Source organism: Daphnia pulex, chromosome 1 (genome assembly GCF_021134715.1).
Source record: "Daphnia pulex isolate KAP4 chromosome 1, ASM2113471v1".
Classification (NCBI taxonomy): Eukaryota; Metazoa; Arthropoda; class Branchiopoda; order Diplostraca; family Daphniidae; genus Daphnia; species Daphnia pulex.
In genome coordinates, this window is record NC_060017.1 from 3,035,255 (window position 1) to 3,051,334 (window position 16,080).

At 40.2% G+C, this 16,080-nt stretch overlaps 3 protein-coding genes across 10 annotated transcripts; 1 reads left to right on the plus strand and 2 right to left on the minus strand.

Annotated features, from left to right (window-relative positions):
- Window positions 1-12: 12 nt before the first annotated feature.
- Window positions 13-7,368, minus strand: LOC124192607 (hypoxia up-regulated protein 1-like). The gene is made up of 25 exons (XM_046586006.1): window positions 7,112-7,368; window positions 6,870-7,009; window positions 6,545-6,810; window positions 6,299-6,474; window positions 6,020-6,227; window positions 5,730-5,955; window positions 5,357-5,665; window positions 4,884-5,292; window positions 4,642-4,813; window positions 4,400-4,565; window positions 4,057-4,320; window positions 3,884-3,991; window positions 3,615-3,823; window positions 3,309-3,312; window positions 3,063-3,181; window positions 2,791-2,997; window positions 2,195-2,462; window positions 1,701-2,129; window positions 1,497-1,641; window positions 1,168-1,428; window positions 954-1,098; window positions 678-890; window positions 423-619; window positions 258-349; window positions 13-201 (listed from the first exon to the last, which is right to left on the minus strand). The coding sequence occupies exons 2-25, from the start codon at window positions 6,996-6,998 to the stop codon at window positions 154-156; spliced, it is 4,770 nt and encodes a 1,589-aa protein (XP_046441962.1). The 5' UTR covers window positions 6,999-7,009; window positions 7,112-7,368; the 3' UTR covers window positions 13-153.
- A 690-nt stretch (window positions 7,369-8,058) lies between these two features.
- On the plus strand, window positions 8,059-9,383 carry LOC124192438 (nucleoredoxin-like protein 2). Of its 6 annotated transcripts, none has more exons than XM_046585725.1 (6): window positions 8,059-8,181; window positions 8,353-8,489; window positions 8,552-8,674; window positions 8,736-8,781; window positions 8,851-8,984; window positions 9,058-9,383. In XM_046585725.1, exons 3-6 carry the CDS (start codon window positions 8,562-8,564, stop codon window positions 9,197-9,199), a joined length of 435 nt encoding a protein of 144 aa, XP_046441681.1. In that variant the 5' UTR covers window positions 8,059-8,181; window positions 8,353-8,489; window positions 8,552-8,561; the 3' UTR covers window positions 9,200-9,383. The 6 variants fall into 6 exon arrangements, with proteins under 6 accessions (XP_046441681.1, XP_046441673.1, XP_046441687.1 ...); XM_046585717.1 differs by having other exon boundaries at window positions 8,076-8,229; XM_046585731.1 differs by having other exon boundaries at window positions 8,077-8,212.
- Window positions 9,384-9,600: 217 nt separating this feature from the next.
- LOC124192414 (hyphally regulated cell wall protein 3-like) lies at window positions 9,601-15,235 on the minus strand. 3 transcript variants are annotated; one of them, XM_046585694.1, is made up of 15 exons: window positions 15,136-15,235; window positions 14,864-15,022; window positions 14,301-14,487; window positions 13,866-14,129; window positions 13,719-13,805; window positions 13,461-13,650; window positions 13,266-13,380; window positions 13,061-13,188; window positions 12,509-12,979; window positions 12,293-12,442; window positions 12,154-12,239; window positions 11,719-12,096; window positions 11,333-11,654; window positions 10,566-11,276; window positions 9,601-10,479 (listed from the first exon to the last, which is right to left on the minus strand). In XM_046585694.1, exons 3-15 carry the CDS (start codon window positions 14,406-14,408, stop codon window positions 10,472-10,474), a joined length of 3,018 nt encoding a protein of 1,005 aa, XP_046441650.1. In that variant the 5' UTR covers window positions 14,409-14,487; window positions 14,864-15,022; window positions 15,136-15,235; the 3' UTR covers window positions 9,601-10,471. The 3 variants fall into 3 exon arrangements, with proteins under 3 accessions (XP_046441650.1, XP_046441642.1, XP_046441632.1); XM_046585686.1 differs by lacking the exon at window positions 15,136-15,235 and having other exon boundaries at window positions 13,266-13,383; window positions 14,864-15,023; XM_046585676.1 differs by lacking the exon at window positions 15,136-15,235 and having other exon boundaries at window positions 11,719-12,239; window positions 14,864-15,023.
- Window positions 15,236-16,080: the final 845 nt, after the last annotated feature.

Here is a 16,080-nt window from a genome sequence, read left to right on the forward strand (position 1 = left end):
ATACAAATCCAGCAAATTGAATTCATTTATTCATTAAGTAAGTCGAAACGGCTTCGGTGGAAACAAAAAAAAAAATTATTAATTTATTTATTTCGATGTAACGGGAGAATCGAATAAAACGTCGCCTACTTCTCATTTAGAGCACAGCAGCATCTATTTCTTATCGCCTTCAATCATTGCAATAACCTTGGCTCGAATACCCTATAAAATCGATAAGATAAATAAGAATTGTAAGCTCAATCGTTTGGTTTTCTAACCTCGGCAATTTTCGCAAAAGCTGGCTGAATTGTCATTAATTGCGACGGCAATGGACTTGAAGTTTCCGAACAACTCTTGGAAGCTGCAGCTTCTAAATATAAACAGATTCAATTAAAAATACGAACGCACTTTCATTGTCTGCCACTTATTATTTATTTTTTTACCTGCTGCGAGTTTACGAACAGCCGAAGTGATGGGTGATACGCGTGATTCACGTGAAGGTGATCGACTCTTGTTCCGTGGACTTTTACTTCGACTCCGACTAAATCTGTCGCTTCCCGATCGACTTCGAGATCGATGGCGACGTTTACTTTTACGTAATCGATCACGACTACGGCGTTTCCTCTTTTCCTTTCGATGCCTGTAGATAACGAGAATAAAAATCGACACAAATGAAAGACAAAATTCTTGTCAAATACCTGTCGCGACTGCGGTGTTTTTTGTGTGGACGTCGTGGTGATGGGCTTCTGTGGATGGGTCTGTTACGACTACGACTTCTACTTCGTCTGGTTCGACTCACGCTGCGGTATCTAGTTCTGCTGGACTGTGGGCTGCGACTTCGACTACGGCGACGGATCGCTCGCCGTCGTCTTTCAGATGGAGAACGAGACATGGAACGGGTGGTGGATAAACTAGGGAAATTCCAGTTAGTTTATGCAAAATAACATAGAAACGAATAAATCAGGATAACTAACCTTCGTGATCTTTCTCTCGTTTCTCCAGAAATAGCACCAATAATTTCTACATCTGCATCGTCAGGGCTGCCAGATTTGCTTTTCTTTGTTGAACTGCTTGTAGATGCAATCTCTGCCGTTTCCGTCTCTTCTATTGCCTCTTTCCCTTTGGGAAATTAAGAAAACAACACACGCTATAGTTTCTGTAGCAGTTCACACTCAAGTCGAACAATACCAGCAACTTTATCCCTTCTCATTTGGTCAAGAAATAACGCCGCCTTTTTCCGACGTTCCGTCTTCATCAGCTCGGGATCAACAACCAAACGTTCTGCAGGGCTTTCTTCTCTGGTCTCCCTTTTGCTTTCCACGGAATGATTCGAGGATTCTGACTGCTTGGCTTGTAGCTCTTGCTGCATATCGGTGTAGAGTGATAGTTTCTCCTTGTAATAGCTGTGAAATGAATGTTCGGTACTGAGGAAACTAAAACGAGGGTCGCCTTCACGACAAACAAAAAACCAATCAAGACAAATGAAATTTAAATAATAATACAAATAGAAGGTATACCTTTGCTTTGAACAACCGATTCCAAATGGCGTCCAATCCGCGACATGTAACTTGCAGTTTTATCAATTAGTAAACGAACTTCTGGAGACAGCTGTAAAGACTGCGCATCATCATTTGATTCTACTGTCGGTGAAACGACCGGATCCTGCAAAGTTGGAAATATGATTATCCAAGTTCAACAAGTTTAAATCGCGTCGTTCTAACCGAAATTTTGGATTGTAAAAGAGGGTGCAAATAATTATCGCCTTCGCTGTCGGATTCATTCACATGTCCGTTGCTCTTTGCGGATTCTCCTCTGTCGTCATTTTCGACTGGATCTTCTGTCGGAACGACATAGTTTCCGTTACGTATGGCTGCGAGTACGTGACGGTAAAATGGGTGCAAGGCAGTGTCAAAATGTAGAAACTGAAACATGGGGTTGTTAGCTTGTTTGGCCTTGACAATGATTTCCATTTGAGTCCCTTGAGAAGAAATAAAGTTTGCCGTTTTCTCGATAATCCTCGCTAACTTTTGAGTCGGTGGCACTATGATGTCTGGTGGTACGTCAAGTATAGGAGGAGGTACGTAAACTGCGTCTCCCAATTCACCAAGTGCTGATTGAAGAGGGACTTCTTTTGAGTTCAAGTCACTGACCTGTCCAAATGTTATCAAACATGAATTACTGAATTGATTTCAAGTGAAGAAAATGGTGGTCCCACCTCAGTTGAACTGGTGTAGCTAAAGGGGACCTGATGATAAGAGACTTCCTCTGATGTGACTTCACTCAGATCCTGGTTAAGCCTCTTGATTTCCTCCTCTTTGATGACAGCTTCTTCCGCTTCATCTTTGTAAAGAGCGAAGTAGCGTTCTTCGTCACATAGTTTTTCAATGCGTCTTTCTTCGGACGTGAGCCCTTCGGTGCGATCGTGGCCGCCCTGGGGTGCTTCATGTGGTTTCAGGTCGAATAATGTGCCTCGCGCGTCATACCTGCAATTTGAAGGAAATAAAACACAAGTTAACCAAGAACTCGATACCACATGATAAGCAGCAGTCAGCACACATTGAGGAAAAACAACACAATTCGATCCAAACCTTCATTGTTCAAGTAATCCAAAATTTGTGCTGCAGATGTTGGGCAACAATTCAGCTCAGAAAATTTGTCTTTGAATCTAAGCGCACCCAATAAGTTGTCCTGTTGGAGTAGAGTCTGACACATTAGTTTGGATAAATAATTTTCAAAGAAGCATCAGAGACCAAAATCCTATCATGATCATGGGAGCAGGAGGGGAAAATAAAATGTCTGAGCATTGCTCACCTATCAATCTTGATTGTGTCATCGCCCATCCATGGAATCAGAAGTTTCCCTTGATCGATTTCCGATGCTCGCTCGTCGTCACGAAACAATTTGCAGGCGTAACCAAACACCAACAAATCTTCAAATTTATCTTTTGCTTCTGCCTCAGCTAGTTGTTTGTGTCGGAGTACTCCACGTCGAGGAACAGCCATGGCGTTGTGACGGATTCTTTTATCAAAGGAAACTCGTTCAATAAATGATGCTAGGAGTAATGATTCTTGAAATGATTGTACTTAGCCAAACGAAGTAATTCTAGCAAGTCGGATAAAATCTTTTTAAAAACATTTGCACTGCTCAAGACCAGAAAAAACTTTACAGCGAATAAATGTTGATGCCGATCGCCTCTCGTCTGCTAAAACGGCTAAACAGCATTTTCTGTCTAACGGCAGACAAGCGCTCATTTCAAAATTCACAAATTTAACCATGGTCCATGGGTATAAAGAGTGTCTCTACTGTCTATAGTACCCATGATATATAACTGAGCTGAGCGTAAAGCGTATGTATTGAAAATGAAGAACCTTAATTCTTTAAATTCTATAATGGATTTCTATAAAAAAATTAACATTTGTTTAAAGTCAAGTGTATTTTACCTATTCACATCCTTTCCCAGCGGGTAAAAACGACGTAAGAGAGACACGTGCATGCATACAAATAACAAAAAGGAATGTACCCACAAGTTACTCGCTAGAAAAGGATTGATTTAGAAAGAAAAGATCGCTCTTCAAAAAGAAAAGATGATACAAATTTTGTTTGAAAAAAAAACCTAACGTTGACAAAAATGTTACAGTTCAACATGATCATCATCTAAAGAGTCAGATGATTGTTCAGTGTTTTCTTTTTTATCTTCCGCTTCTTTTTCTTTCTTTTCAGCAGTTTCTTCTTTTGTTTCCTCGGTTGTTTCATTGGCCTTTTTATCAAATTCCTTCAACTTTTCCGCCAACTCTTTCAGACGTTTTGTGCGTGCATTCTTGGCTTTGTTCACAAGCATTTTCACCTACAAGTATTAAATATTCAGCAATCATTCGTTGGCGACTGAAAAATAAATATATATGACCTCTTTATCCATGGAACCCATTTTTTCGGCGATGGCTTTGAGAGTGAGAACGGGGGCTTCGTACAAGGGTGTTTCCTTTTGCGCTAGCATTTTCTTGTCTAACCAAGACTGTCATGGAAAATGTAAAACAATGGTAAAAAGAGAAGGCTATAACATAAAATTTTATGTCGTACTTGGTTATCTTCGAGTAATGTTTCTAAACCGTCAAGATCATCATCATCCAAGTACTTTTCATCAGGAGTAGCATTTCTTAACTTGCTCAAAAAATGAGTGGAGACGTTCATAGCGTTTTTGAACGCAGCGATAACCTCAGGTCTATCTCGGTGTTCGCGATGCCTCTCAAACATTGCCCCCGTAAGGTCCTTCAATACTTGCAGCTTTTTCTGATATTCCTTGGCATCAACATCGCTTCCTTCGTCATAAAGCCACTCTGAAGTCTGAATAATTTGTGGGTCAATAGAAAAAAAAAATTGTTATTTAAATTACACGCTCTTATACGGTAATAAGGAATCGTACTTCAGAACATTTTTCCAAAATTTTCGTGCGGTCGTCTTCAGTTGTTAGTGATTGAAATTCATCTTGGCTCAGTTTATCCTGGATATCTAGGATGAATGTCTCAAGATTATTCTGCGCAATTTCCTTTTCTTTGCGAGCACGATCCTTTTCGTTCAAAGCGTCAATTCTGTACGTATAAAACATCATATTTTATAGAAACTCTTCATCGTGCCATTTTCAATTTTAAATGTGTTTTTACTTACCGCTTTTGAGCCACAGTGAGAGCGGCACCAGTTAGATTTGGAAGATCCAGAATTGATTCTTGTTTGCTGATTTCTTCTTTAAGGGTCTCGATTTTGGGTTTCTTTTCTTGTTTGGTGGCCGTGCTATTTTTCTCTGTAACATTCGAGCTATCTGTACTATTGAATCCTTCACCTTAAAATTATATTTGCCGATATATGATATTATAATTGGACAAATGTGAGTTTAATAATAAGTCTAATACCTTGAGTGTTATTTGCAGCTTCTGCTGAATCATCAGCAACAACGGGATGAATTTTTTCGAAAGTACTCTCCACACTACCAAGACTAAGCAGTCCGCTGTCATCAATAGAAAAGTGGGCTTTGATGCCTTTGAATTCGGCTCCATCATCTTGGTGCTTAGTCAAGCCACTTGCGATACCACTTAGTTCTACTTTGGTCAAATTTGATGATCCTAAAACAGCCACTTCCGACTCTGGCAAAGACGACATGTTTCCATAATTCACGTAGAAAACGAAGTCTTCGTTGTGTTTATTGAACGTCAGAACTTTTTTCTGTGGATAAGGGTTCATTGCTGGAAATAGAGTCCTACGCACGATTTTCACAACTTTTTTGCCATCGTCTCCGGAATCTAGTTCACGTTCAAAATCCACCTAATATTTTTTAACGTGTTGTTTTTAGCTTATTGGCGCGTTTTAAAATACAATTACTTCATACCTCGATGGGAAATACAACAGCATCTTTTGTCATGAATTTTTTGACCTGGAAACCAGTGCTGAGATCGGCCGCTCGGTAAACGGCACCCAAAGCGGGAGCCTCGTCCGCATTTAAATTCTTTCCGAGTTCCCTCTTGGTAAAAGCAGTAAGAACCTCTTGTACTTTAGGCATACGAGTACCAGCGCCAACAATGATAATGTGACCTATATCGTCCAGGGTCAGCTTAGATGCAGCCAACGCACGCTCGATGGGCTGTGTAACTCTTTCAAACAGATCGGAGCAAAGATTTTCGAGCTGTTCGCGCGTCACCTGTTCAACATTTCAAATTGAAGAAATGCAATACGGTGTAATCTAAGATGGTTAAACTATATACCTGATAACGGAAGTCTTGTTCATCGATCAAGTTTTCCACTTGGGCGAAATGGTCAACATTGGCACTCAACACATTTTTCACTCGCCCGGCTTCTTTGAAAAGTTTAGCCATGGCCCTTGGATTTTTGAACACGTCATTTTTAGTTTTCTTCATGTCGTTAAAGGCTTTGCCGAGATAATCGCGCAACCGGATCTGAATTTCCAAACCACCGAGTGTTCGATCATAGCTACAAATAACATTAAATAAAATAAGAGTGGAACTCAAGTCAAATAATAACATTTTTAACATACCCAAGACCAGATACGCTGACTTGTGGATGGTACTCTGCGTATCCCCTTTCCTTGATCTTTACAACCTGGTAACTAGCTACTGTAGCTACAGTACTTGAAGCACCCATATCGTAGAAGAGGATGTTTTGGGCAGTTTCATTGAAATCCTTACGGCGGAAAATGCCGTAATCCAATGCTGCGGCAGTATTACTGTTCATAAGTTGTAGCACTACAGACAAAAAAGTTTTAATCTAAGATGCTAAATTCTCTGAAAAAAAAAAAAAAAAGGCTTCTGCACACCTTTAATTCCAGCAAGTTCTGCTGCTTTCAACATTGCTCTACGTTCTGCTTGGTTGAAAAATGCAGGAACAGTTATTACACATTCAGTAACTTGTTGAAGTGCAAAGCTTTCTGCATATTCCTTGGCTTTGGTTAATATCATGGCCACAAGTTCTTCTGGACTGAATTTTGTTTCACTTAAGAATGAAAGAAAAATAAAGAAAATTAACACTACTGGTACCAATAAATTACTCTTTAAAAACCAACCTATCATGCTCAAAGAGCAGTGTCTTTCTTTCAGGATCTTCAACAATTGTATAGTAGGGAAATCTCTTTTGGTAAAGTTGCACCAGCGGGTTATCAATTGATTTCCCCAAAAGTTCCAGAAGATAGAAATACATGTTAGAAGGGAACTTTACTCCAATGGTGTAAGCATCTTCTCCAATTGTACGCTCATCATTGCGGAATGCAATGGCAACAGGAGTTTTCCTTTTTGACTCCTTATTAAGAACTATTTCCATGGGCACTCCTGGCTATAAAGGGAAATGTTTAGCATTTCAACTAGAATGAAAGTTATTTCATCATGTCATACTGAAACAATTCCAATTTTCATCCATTCACTACCAAAGTCCACGCTCATTACTGCTACTCCTTGCACTGGATTCCAGAATGTTGCACATACTGCAAGTAGACTTAAACAGAGCACTTGTAGCCGTGCCATTTTTTATTAATCTGCGCAAATAAAGAACATAAAAGTTAATTTCAGATTCATGAGAGCAAAGCGAGCATTCGCACTACAACTTAAACCTGACGTAGAAAAAGTACTAAACTTACAGTTAAATAATTAAATTTTTAATTTGAGATTTGAACGACAGATACAGCAAACAGGCTCACAAAAAATTATATAAAGTCTTGCATTATTCTTTAGATCGACAAGTTAAACAGTTTTTAGTTTTTACTCTACCGGCAAGTCGTGACGTGACACTACAGTACACTGAATGATATCAACGTTGCCACGTGTCAAATGGTGATTGAAGGTGCGCAAGTCGAGATGTGCATGTGCCTTTATAGTCCCCACTCCAAGTTCTAACTTCAAGCTAGCGTGCAATAAGACTAAAGGCCACTATATATTTGCTGCTGGATTTCTATGCAATAATGCTTACGTATTATGTTCAACGGGACGTCAAGACTTTTTAAAGGGAAATGTTCTCTCAAACTAGATATATGGAAGCCTGGAAGGTATGTCGATTGGTCGACTAGTGCGCCTCGGTCGTGGATTATTCTGATTGGCCGGCGTGTACAAATCGGCTGGTAACCGTGTTAAAAACTTTTCCGTGTTTCGCTAAATTCATTTTCGAGGAAGGGGCAAGAAAAAAAATGAATAAGAATATTTCACGAAATGAATGTAGCGATGAAATAAATACATTAGGATATTCCTTGGCTACAAATGAAAACAGAAAATACTCAAAATACTGTTGACCAAATGTTTCATCAGTTTATATTCTATAAGTCGGGTTGGGTATTCCCATTCTGGTTAGCGGCGACGTCAGACTCTGGACTCTGTTTAAATACGGCGAACCAATGCTACCGCTATGTGTTTGCTTGTTGCAGGCTATCCTTGTACCCCATAACGGTATATTACCTACTATATGAATTAATATGATAATTAAAAAATATAGTGCAGAATATAAAGCTTAAAACTTAGAAGAATTCCGAAAAAACCACATTTTTTTCCCCGTATGAAACCCGCTCACCAAATTTTAGCAGCTCTAAGCTTGACACAGAGATGTCAGTACGGGTCCCATACTCCCATTCAGAGTTATGGATGGGTCAAAAATACATGAAGCAACGAGTGAAGCAATAAGTCAACAGGGTGAAAGTCGATTAGAAAACATTTAACTCAGGTTAAAGTCTATTTATACAGTGAACTACGTGGTATAGTTAATCCTATGGTGACTAAAACAAAGTTTTACCTTATCTAACTATCTTTTCCAACAAACAACACCTACAACATGAACACCTAGGCCTACGTACTTTTTTTCGCTTTCTTATCTAGTTTTACAATTGTCTGATAGGTACAATACACCAAAGTTGTGGTCTGTGTTTTAAGAGCAAAATAGCGTTTGCAGTCTACTTAGTGTAATTCGTTGAATAGCCTGGATTCTGGATACAACGGTCTTGTCATAATTCTTCCTTCTGCCGTTTACAATTCGTTAGTAAATTACCTTGTTATGCTATTAAATCTGCTTCAAAACAATTTTGTATTTTTAACAGATAATTAAAAATGGATATGCTTAGTGGTCAACAACTTGTGAACAAGCAAAAGCAGGGTGTGCACGCTGAAGTTGCTCTTCAAAATAAGGATATTATTTGCTATTATTTTTCAGCCCACTGGTGGTATGTCTTAATATGATGTGTTCTTGAATTTCAAACATTTAAAGACATTTTTATTTTTCAGCCCTCCTTGCCGCATGTTTACCCCAATCCTAGCAGACTTCTACAGGGTAAAATTTGAAAGTTCCCCTCCCCTTACTGAACTGACATTCTAACTCTTCATTTTCCTTTTAAATTAGGATTTGGAAGCTGTAGGTGCTCGCCTTGAATGTATATTCGTTTCCTCTGACCGAAGCGAAAACGAGATGATACAGTACATGGTAGAATCACATGCTGATTGGCTCGCAATTCCATGGGGAACACAGCTTGCTGGGTAAAATTCTAAAAACTCGGAAAAAAAATTTTGTTGTCATTGATTTGATTCTACAATGTTTTCAATATTTCAGGACTTTAAAATCTAAATATGGTGTAAGTGGTATTCCTTGCCTGGTGGTGGTTAAGAAAGATGGGACGATTATCACAAAAGACGGAAGAAGTGATGTTCATCGCTTCGGTGCGAGCTGTTTCCAGCAGTGGGCGAATGCCTAAAAATGCGTGCAATAATACTGTTTTTTCTCGCTGTTGTTTTGAACTCCTTCACAGTGCTGACCCCAAGTCTTACAGAACAAACAATTTCTGCCACCCCCCTTCCGAAAAAAAAAGAAGACGAAATAAATGTTCACTGTTCGTTATTTCTATACCAGCGAGTTTAATACACATAATTTCCCAATAATTATAATGGTTCGGATCGGTTGTAAATAGCTCATTTTATTATCCTAAATGTGGAAGATAGACACTCAAGATAAAGCGCTATAAACCGTCCCAACAATAAAAGAATTAACTAGGTTAATTATAAAATGCGATCGGAACCGAGCCCTACTTAGGTACAGTAACTATACCTTCTTTTACTTTCTACAGCAATTATTTCTCTATGTACTCAAAAATTATACTTTAAATTCACGTTTTGTTTATTCTCTGAATCAGCATTTCCAACAAGCCAGCTCTGAACACACTTGTCCTTCTCTGTTTCACATCGGCGCCGAAACACGGCTAACATTTTCTTTATCGATCAAATGTCAAGTCAACCAAGACCTTTCCTCGCCGGAAAGAAGAGGGATATGGGATGAAAATGAGAAAGAAATAAGGTTGTTGAGAAAGCGAGACTTTGGGATGGAATTTTTCCTGTTTCTTCATGCGAGCCGCACGCTGACTTGAACTAGTTGCTCTGGTTTCGCGATTCGATGTTTTTCCTTGTAGGGCAGCATTCGCATTTAGGAGTAGATCAATCTTGCTCGTTTGTTTGTTTACGCACGGTATTGTAGGCGTTCTGTGTAGCTATAGCTGTGCCGAAATGAGTAATAAGAAAGTTGCAACATGCGGAGAAACGGTTTCAGATCACTCAAACATCCCCAAAAGGGAATTATAATATCTTGTGCAAGAAACGATGATCCTCTTTAAGTCGAACGTTTCCTCAATTCATTTTATTTCCAGGAAAAGAACCGATTCCCGAATGTTTCAACTTCTAGATTAAACTTCTTTTGATGGATGTAAGATTTAAAAAACCAAAACCAACGTAGAGGATAAGGGAGGAAGGTAGAATGACGAAGACCGAAAGAAAAAGATGAACGGGATGTACTGTAGCGGAGAGAAGAATTTAGATAATATGAAGAGCAGAGGGGAGTCGAAGTCGAACATATCAGAAATTTGAGGATAAATTAAACAAAAAAAATGTGAACAGGAATTAGACACAAAAGGATTTCAAAATAACGATAGTATCACTGCCAATCCCTAACAAATGCAACACCTAGGCAAACACCAACCTCAGAGATCTGTAATCAGAAAAAAATGCGAAAAACGAACGTCGGATGAGTCTAATACGAGCTAAGAGTCAATGGATGGATGAGGGAGGACTTACTGTCAATTTTGTGTGTCTCTGCCGTTGATGCTGTTTTGGGAGTAGGTCTGATGTGACTGAAACCAGGAGGAGGCATAGAGGGGGTAGTGTGGGAGACCGACGGCCAGAATGAGCCCATGGAATTCAATCCGTCCAAACCAGATGCGGGTGTGACGTTACTACGGCCAGATAGTGAAGGCAAGTTGTAGTGAGTTGAATTGGCCAGGCCAAACAGATTGGAAGGGTTGGAGGGCGGCTGCTGTGCCGGACTGTTTCCCGTTTCCGTCAACTGCTCCAGAGAACGAAGCCAATGTGGTGGCGAATCTGATCGCGAATCAGTTATCTGGCCACTAGAAACGATGGCCGGGTCGAGAGAAGTCCAATCTGAACCATTTCTCCATCCTTTTGCAGCTAAGCTGTTTGGTTGCTGAGTCATTTGATGTTGATGATGTTGATGATGCATCTGCTGTGGTTGGCCGTTGCCTAGACCAGAGATGCCAGGAGGAAAGGCACCCATGCGGCCACTATGGCTGCTGCTGTTGTTGCTACTGCCGTTACTGCTCGTGACGCCTCCATTACCCATGGAAATGTTGACGTTCGGAAACAGTGCTCGAAGCCCATCTTGCCAGTCCTTCATGGAGGGTGCTGGATCGCCAATGCCACTCGTTCCAAGGCCAAGGCTATTGCTACCATTGGAATAAGGCATATTGCTGCCCATTCCAGTGTTATATCCTATGTAGGACGGGAATCGTCAAATTATGTAAAAGGCGATAATCTAAAGGCACTACCTTGTGGCTTGTTGTTCGACAAATGACTTAGCGAACCATTTTGACCGCCCATGTAACTCATGTTTGATGACATGCCTCCGCCGCTCATGCCTCCGATTCCTGACATTCCTAAACCCAAGGATGGCGAGTCATGATAGAGACGTGGACCGTATCCAGTCGAAGGACCACCCACACCACCGTTGGCTGTGCTCTGATTGTTCATAAATGGCAACATTTTACTGGTACCCATGTCTAGGCGATTCACCGGCCGATTCGAGCTGAGGTTGGGAAGGCTCAAACCAAAGTGACTGACTCCACCTTGGTTCATTGACCCGGCAAGATGCTAAAAACCGTAGGAAAAACAATAAAGTCAATACTCTCGATCAGATTCAAATTATTTTAAAAACCTGAGTAGGATTGAAACCCGGAGGTGGAATTCTTGTACGCGAGGGCTGTGGTTGAGGCGCTACGCCGACGCCCAACCCAAGTCCTAGTCCTAAAGAGCTAAAACTTGGACTGTGTCGGGTCATTGATGGTGGAACTGGAGGGTTGGAATAGAGACTCTGGACGGGGCCAGAGTAACCCAGGTTGCTACAACCATTACTGAACACTGAACCATTGGGTAGGCTTGAGATGGACTCTTTTTCGAGCATTTCAGCCAAAGCCTTTTGCGTTTCATGGAAGGGATCGAATCCCAAGTCGTCGTCTGTGTTCTTTGACTGGTGATTGCTTGGGTCTTCCATTGCGGTTACATTGGGAACAAGACGTGAAGACGATGCCAGATCCTGATACACAGTATTAGTTTGTGGCAATGAATACATAAAATTACTAATAAAACTCACGTTAAACGCCAATTGCCAGTCGGCTGCACTTTGATTAGGTAGCGTGGAGGTTATTGACTCCTCCTCAGCGCCATTTGCTAACCAACCTACAAATAGTTGCTAGTAACACTTTCAATAATAATCTTTAAAAGGAACTTACAGCCGGAGGGAGATGTGCCATTTGACTGCGCCGTGTAAGCTGGAAGTGGCCCGGTCGAAAAAAAACTGTGGCTGTTACTACTGTTATTAGTATCGAGAATGGAGTGTGCGAAACTTGAAGAATTCACCGTCACTTTATTTCCGGCAGGATCTAGAATAAGGTAAAAAACGCGATGAGTAGAGAGCAAACAACAAAAATGGCTAAAACAGTAGTTACCAAAATAATCCTCGGCTTCATCTCTTGCTCGATCGATCTCCTCTTCCTCTGCAGCCATCGATGCGCCTTGCTTGAGAATTTCAAATTCGTGTTGGTTTGAAGGCAAAAAGCCGCTATCTTGAGAAGACGACGGTGATGACGAGGATGAAACCAATGGTGGTGTCGGATTGGAGGAAGTAGAGAGGGCAGGAGAAAGTGAGGTGGATCTTTGTCGTTCCGGTTTCGTTGGTTGTGTGGTGACAGGAGCAGTTGGATTTAATACCGCAGTTAACACTGCAGTTACAGCTGTTTTCTCTTTGGCCTTGCGGTTCGATCCATTTGTCTTAGCTTGAGGTAAGCTAGATTCCTCCGGCTGAACAGCGGCCACTGGTATATGAACTGATGACGGTTGTGCTGGTTTCGCTTTGATCTTCCCACTTTTCTCTTTGGTCAACGGCGGTTCACTCTTGACAATCGGCACTACGACTTTACCTAAGATATTTGTATGTGATGTGATGTTCGAGATTGATTATTATGAAAGTGGTACATTATACCGTAATAAGTCAATGTTACCTGAGGTATTAAGGCTAGAAGGATTGGCCGTCGAGCAACCGGGAGGCAGCGAAGGCCAACCATCTTTAGGTCCACTTTGCGTTGCATTGGAAGCTCCCTCTTTTAAAGGAGGCGATGCTGATGCTTTTCTGTTGTTTGCAAAGGGGATTCGGAAGACAAATAAGATTTAGAAACATCTCAGTTTTAGTTGATGTCTTGAACATACCGGCCCTCTTTGTGGTTTAGACAGGGTGACAGAAGCTGCTCGTGCAACAACCGCTCGTAGTCCGTATGTTTGCCTTGTTGCATTTCTTCTTTGGTGAAACTAGCAGCATCATCACCTGCTTGAACAACCATTCAATTTAACACGATTCATACTTATACATTGCACTTGATCGTAACAAAGAGAACTTCAACACACCAATTTCATGAAGGTACATACAATCAGGTTTAGGACAAACTTGATTTTTCATAAAATGTGAACAGTATTTAGTCGTCCCTAAAGATGCTCTCAAAGTCCGACCGTCAACGGTAATATTATTAACCGATTGTATCGCTCGTAAAGCGTCCTCTCCACGTATGTAAGTCACATAGGCACTTGCACTTGGTCCCTAGTAATCCAAATAGTTTGTATTAAATCCACTTCAACAGGAAGTTTCTTCCTTTTTTTTTTTGGTACCTGAGAACCTGCATATTGAGTGCTATGGTTGATGACTACCTTGTGTATTTTCCCAAGCTTACCGAAGTACTCGTGCCGTTTCAAAACCTGTAAAACACATTTGATTACAAGAAAGATAGAATTTTTGCATAAGAAAACAAAATATACCTCTGGGTCAGCTAGCCGTGGAGAAAGTCCAACAACAAAAACCAAGTTCCTCTGAACTACCCTTACATTAGCTAGATGTTTCCTGTTTTCTGTTGCTTTCTGCTTCTTTTGTTGGTCTTTCTGACGCTTCTCAGCTTTGATTCGGTGCATCTCTTGAGTGGAAAGAGGTTTGAAATCAGCTGGATTTTCAGGATAAGCTTTCCGACAAGCAGGGCACAACCCATTCTCATCTGTTCTTATCCGGTGCCAGCAGAATCGACATATCTAGTAAACAAAGCCACATTATCAGCTACATTCCTTTTAAAAGGTGTCTTTCTTTGCATTTCTAAACTGCATTTAACAAAAATCCATTAGTCTGTTCTAAAAATAATGCACTGTAGTTATGAACACTGGAATGGTTCACTGTACTATGGAAGAGAAGATGCAAAATATGACCTGGTATCCACAAGTGCAGGGGTAGAAGCTAAGGTCATCCATTTCAAGAGGTTCCATGCAGAGAGGGCACTCAGAGGATTCTTCTCCACTGTGGTTTAACGAAGACATTTTGTTTTTCCAGAAGTAAATGAAGATTTAGCTAAAAGTTATGTCGTAGTTTGAAGCTGGAGCTGCTTTACTGAATTGGCTGCAATAAATAAACACAACAAAAATTAAGAAAGTGATGTCAGGTCATGTAACTTTGTTGTAAGTCAAAAACACAATCTTGACCTCAAAAGTACAAATGCTACTATTAACATAAAATCAGCAGTCTTTCGACAAGAAGTCTGCAGAAATTGAGGATTAATAATCGTAAACGCACGAAATGCCAAAAAATTTTCGCCATTCAATCTCACGGCCCCGACCTAGATACATTCTTGCCCAAAAAGTCACAATCAAAAATAAATCCGTTTGCAGTTACTACAATGAAGTCTTGTTGAGGCGATTCCCATTTAAAACTTGAAGGAATCCCATTATTGAGTTTAAAATCCCAGTTTAATTTTGATTAGGCACACAATGTTTACCTGTAAATCCAGAATATTTGGTGAAAACTTCGGTTATACAGAATGAGAGTGCCTCAAAAATGAAGAATGACTTCTGCGACTGCGCTGAAATTGTTAAGGGTAGCCCGGATGGATGTGGAGGGCCAACTTTATGTGGAGGACGGGTCTCTTCGCTTATTCCTATCAACAATCAGAAATTTTTAAAGTGGTATTAATAGATAGGGCATTAAAAATGATTAACATGTTAATTTAGTGTTCCTATATCTAAAGTTTATGCTTCACGAATAATTTACGGTGATTTTCGTTAAGGAAGGGAGCCCTGGGGCAATGAGTCGGTGAATGAACGCCATCTCGTTACGATTACTCCAGACGATGCCACAATTCAAAATGTTGAAAAACTGAAAAGAAAAAAATAACTAATTTTATAATAGCACGTTTTACATGTGTTCACGTAAATCTTCATAAGAGCAAAAAAATTGAATTAAAATGTTAGGCTGGATATGACCATATGAAGTTGAATTTCCATAAACGCAACAACGGAACTGGTTGTAGGTGAACTGGAAAAAGAAAGCGATTTTTGATTCTTTCTTTCTAATTAAGTAAGAATAGGAATGGTTCGTTAAGCTAATTTAGTGTTCGGTTTTCTGTTACTTCAGTTATCAATGATTTTTCATATTTTTTTTAAATTTCCGTTTTCTCTTAATACTCTCTTAATACACTAGAGGCACTGGTATCCGGACTAACCCTCTCAAAGAACCACTGCAAATAAAAATGTTTAATCGAACGTAGTTTTAGGATAAAGAATTAGCGATCCGTTTTCAAACCCTGTCGCTTTACGCCAATTATCATTCATGCAATTAATACGCCACTAAAGTGGGAAGATGGGAAAATAAACCCATTTCTTTGAAGTTGCCCATGGCCCAACACGGACGAAGAAAAAAGGAGTAAAGCTAAAGCAGGCAAAGTTGTCCCATGTCTCGCGGCAACTGCAAACAAACATTTTGTTTCGCCAAACCCAAAAGCCGTTTCAGGACTAATAGGGTACGCGCTAGGGCTGCATGACTACAAACTCCTACTTGCAAACCAGACAATTTTTTCAATACCCTTCCCAGAGGGCGACGATGCATGCTCCTTCATTCAACTTCGTGGAGGACATTGACCAATGATGTCAATAATGAAGAACACAATTTAATAAAGAATGAAACTGATAACATGAATTAAGCGCTTGCAATAAAAAA

Excerpts from the sequence above, each read along its gene's own strand:
- LOC124192607 (XM_046586006.1), bottom strand. The coding sequence starts at position 6,998 with ATGGCACGGCTACAAGTGCTCTGTTTAAGTCTACTTGCAGTATGTGCA. Across the intron at positions 3,824-3,883 it reads TGGGTTCCATGGATAAAGAG|GTGAAAATGCTTGTGAACAA; the intron begins GTCATATATATT and ends TAATACTTGTAG. Across the intron at positions 891-953 it reads ACGAGAGAAAGATCACGAAG|TTTATCCACCACCCGTTCCA; the intron begins GTTAGTTATCCT and ends GAATTTCCCTAG.
- LOC124192438 (XM_046585725.1), top strand. The coding sequence starts at position 8,562 with ATGGATATGCTTAGTGGTCAACAACTTGTGAACAAGCAAAAGCAGGGT. Across the intron at positions 8,675-8,735 it reads TATTTTTCAGCCCACTGGTG|CCCTCCTTGCCGCATGTTTA; the intron begins GTATGTCTTAAT and ends TTTATTTTTCAG. Across the intron at positions 8,782-8,850 it reads TCCTAGCAGACTTCTACAGG|GATTTGGAAGCTGTAGGTGC; the intron begins GTAAAATTTGAA and ends CTTTTAAATTAG.
- LOC124192414 (XM_046585676.1), bottom strand. The coding sequence starts at position 14,408 with ATGTCTTCGTTAAACCACAGTGGAGAAGAATCCTCTGAGTGCCCTCTC. Across the intron at positions 12,240-12,292 it reads TGGCACATCTCCCTCCGGCT|GTTGGTTAGCAAATGGCGCT; the intron begins GTAAGTTCCTTT and ends AACTATTTGTAG. Across the intron at positions 11,655-11,718 it reads CGGGTTTCAATCCTACTCAG|CATCTTGCCGGGTCAATGAA; the intron begins GTTTTTAAAATA and ends TACGGTTTTTAG.